Source organism: Corvus brachyrhynchos, unplaced genomic scaffold, assembly GCF_000691975.1.
Source record: "Corvus brachyrhynchos isolate BGI_N302 unplaced genomic scaffold, ASM69197v1 scaffold30, whole genome shotgun sequence".
In the NCBI taxonomy this organism is placed as follows: domain Eukaryota; kingdom Metazoa; phylum Chordata; class Aves; order Passeriformes; family Corvidae; genus Corvus; species Corvus brachyrhynchos.
This window is the reverse complement of record NW_008235742.1, coordinates 1,237,531-1,241,047: the sequence shown is the minus strand read 5'-3', so window position 1 is coordinate 1,241,047 and position 3,517 is coordinate 1,237,531. Positions and strand designations below refer to the sequence as shown.

At 62.6% G+C, this 3,517-nt stretch overlaps 1 protein-coding gene across 1 annotated transcript in view; it reads left to right on the top strand.

Annotated features, from left to right (window-relative positions):
• The first annotated feature begins 1,160 nt into the window (after positions 1–1,160).
• LOC103624363 (inactive phospholipase C-like protein 2) overlaps positions 1,161–3,517 on the top strand; it is a 5,887-nt gene continuing 3,530 nt past the window's right edge. The window contains 2 exon segments of the mRNA XM_008643603.2: positions 1,161–3,496; positions 3,499–3,510. Coding sequence (XP_008641825.2) covers positions 1,195–3,496; positions 3,499–3,510 — 2,314 coding nt within the window. The 5' untranslated portion in view covers positions 1,161–1,194.

Genomic DNA, 3,517 nt, shown 5'->3' with positions numbered 1-3,517 from the left:
CGAGTCCTTCCCCGCAGGGCTGGCCGGTGGCGTGACCTGCTGCTGAGCCCCTGCCGACCCGGGATGGCTGGCACCGAGGCGAGGTCTTGGAGCTCGGCCAGCTCCCTGGAGCAATCTGGCAGTGAGGGGATGCAAACAGCTCCCACATCCGAGCTCCAGGATAGTAGGATGTGCCTAGCTCTAACAAGGGGCTGAGGGCTGGTGCTGGTTCCTCCTTCCCTGGGCCGTTTTGTCTCGGGTATCCCTGGAGGATTCCCCATTACCTGGGGAAACCATACATCCTTCTGTGCGACCTATCCCGAATGCCCTTGGCTGTGGCTGCCTGGCCCCATAGGACAGATCCCGACCCTCCAGGATCAGGCACGGGATGTGCTTGCCTGGGCACAGCCCCGAGCGGGAGCTGTGGAGGCTCTCAGGGCACTGGAGGGGATCAACCCCTCACCTCCAACCTGGGCAGCTGAGCAGGACCTGCCTCTGACAGAGACACCACCAGATTAGAGGTGACTCACCATAATCTTGAAGAAGTGGATTAAATCTCCTCCTACTGTGCTACTTAATGAAATCCATCCCATAATACACTCCCGGCCCTGCTGTTCCCCCTCATCCCCTGCCAGCCCCGTGGCAGCTGGGTCCCCCCTCCCTGTAGTGAGGCAGGACAGAGTGTGGGCATGAGGTGCTGGCAGCACACAGCCCATGCCCTCGTGACCCTGCGCTCTGTGGGACAGAGCCGTGGCCGGGGTCGTCCCCAGCACATGGCAGTGGCTGTCCTGCCCTGCTCCTCGCAGAAGAGTGAGGGGGTCTGTCTTGGGCTCCCTAGGAGCAGCTCTGCTCATGCATCACATGCTGGGCTTCTGTTTTCCTCTGGTGTCCCCAGGCCAGAGATGCAGGGGCTGTGCTGGGCTGCTGGCACATGGCTGTGCCTGTGAGGGTGAGTGAGCAGTGGGGAAGGATCCAGCTCAGGGCCAGGAGCAGGAAGGAAGGAAGGAAAGCAGAGTTAAAATAAGCCAGAGAGTGAGCTGTGAGGGAAGCCAGGGCTGGAGCTGGCTTCCAGCCCCCCGGAGAGGGGCGGACTGGAGTGGACTGGGCTTAGCGTGGTGCTGGGACACCCTGGGCCACCCTGGGGCAGTGCTGTACTCTGCTTTGGACTGGGGCAGGGGGACCGTGGGGCAGGAGGGTGCTGGGAAATGGTGGGGCATGTGCTGCCTGGCTGTCCCTGATGGCTCTGCCCCTTTCCCACCCTGGCAGGATGGTTCCCGGCAGCGGCTGGGGCAGAAGAAGACAGTGTCCTTCAGCTCCATGCCCAATGACCGCAAGATCAACAGCACAGCTGCCTGCATCTCCCTCATGCTGGAGGGCTGTGAGCTGAAGAAGGTGCGCTCCAACTCCCGCATGTACAGCCGCTTCTTCGTGCTGGACGCCGACATGCGCTCTGTGCGCTGGGAGCCCTCCAAGAAGGACTCGGAGAAGGCCAAGATTGAGATCAAATCGGTCAAAGAGGTGCGTGTGGGCAAGAAGACGCCTGTCCTGCGCAGCAATGGCCTCTCCGACCAGTTCCCGGATGAGTGCGCCTTCTCCATCATTTATGGAGACAACTACGAGTCCCTGGACCTGGTGGCCAGCTCAGCAGATGTGGTGAGTGCCTGGGTGATGGGGCTGCGGTATCTGGTGTCCTATGGGAAGCACAGCCCTGAAGCGCCCGGGACCGGCCACCCCAGCCTCCGGACGTCCTGGATCTCCTCCGTCTTCGACCTTGCTGACCTGGAGAAGTCTGGCCGCATCCCCGTGTCCCGGGCTGTGCAGCTGATCAAAGCACTCAACCCTGGCATGAAGACCTCCACCATCGAGCTGAAGTTCAAGGAACTGCAGAAGGCCAACGAGCGTCCCGGCATGGAGGTGGCCTGTGACCTCTTCGTAGAGGCATACTGCGAGCTCTGCACCCGCCCTGAGATCTTTTTCCTGCTGGTCCAGTTTTCTAGCAACAAGGAATACCTGGGGGTGAAGGACCTGCTGATGTTCCTGGAGGTGGAGCAGGGCATGGAGGGGGTGACAGAGGAGAAGTGCTTGGAGATTGTCAGCAAGTATGAACCCTCCAAGGAGGGCCGGGAGAAGGGCTACCTGGCCATCGACGGCTTCACGCGTTACCTGCTCTCTGCTGACTGCTCCATCTTTGACCCACAGCACCGCAAGGTCTGCCAGGACATGGCACAGCCCCTCTCCCACTACTACATTAGCTCTGCCCACAGCGCCTGCCTGCTGGAGGACAACTTCTGGGGCCGCTCAGACATCAGTGGCTACATCAGTGCCCTGGGCCTGGGCTGCCGCAGCATCGAGCTGGTGCTGTGGGATGGCCCTGAGGGCGAGCCCGTGGTCTACACCAGCACCTCAGCTGCCTCCTGTGTGCCCTTCCGTGCCGTGGTGGGGCTGATTGACCAGCACGCCTTCACTGCCTCTGCCTACCCCCTCATCCTCTGCCTGGTGGTGCGCTGCTCGGCCTCCCAGCAGCGACTCGCTGCCCAGTGCCTGCGCAAGACACTGGGGGAGAAGCTGTACCTGGAGCCCCCCAACCCCATGGCGTCCTACCTGCCCTCCCCGGAGGAGCTCAAGGGCCGCATCCTCATCAAGGGCAAGAAGCTGCCGCCCACCTGCGAGGACAGCGAGGGGGAGGTGTCGGACGAGGAGGAAGGCTGGGAGCTGGCGCGGCGACTGGGCCAGGAGGACCGGGAGGCACCGGAGGGAGGTGGCCTGCGGCGGGTGCGCCTCAGCCGTGAGCTCTCAGAGCTGGTGAGCCTCTGCCAGGCAGTCCCCTTCCAGGACTTTGAGAGCTCACGACGTGGGCAACGCTACTGGGAGATGTGCTCCTTCAGCGAGGTGGAGGCGGGACGCTTCGCCAATGAGTGCCCGGCTGAGCTGGTCAGCTACAACAAGCGGTTCCTCTCCCGCATCTACCCCAGCCCCATGCGCATCGACGCCAGCAACATGAACCCCCAGGATTTCTGGAAGTGCGGCTGCCAGATGGTGGCTATGAACTACCAGACACCAGGGCTCATGATGGACCTGAATGCGGGCTGGTTCCGGCAGAACGGGGCCTGTGGCTATGTCCTCCGCCCGGCCATCATGCGGGAGGAGGTCTCCTACTTCAGTGCCAACGCCAAGGACTCCCTGCCTGGGGTGCCTGCCCAGCTCCTACACCTTAAGGTCATCAGCGGGCAGAACCTGCCCAAGCCCAAGGGCTCAGGGGCCAAGGGGGAGGTTGTGGAGCCCTATGTCTGTGCTGAAATCCACGGCATCCCGGCTGATTGCGCTGAGCACCGCACCAAGACAGCCCTGCAGAGCGGGGACAACCCCATCTTCGACGAGAGCCTGGAGTTCCAGATCAACCTGCCGGAGCTGGCCGTCCTGCGCTTCGTTGTGCTGGACGATGACTACATTGGGGACGAGTTCATTGCCCAGTACACCATCCCGTTTGAGTGCCTGCAGCCTGGCTAACGCCATGGCCCCCCACCCTCGCTGGGGCGCG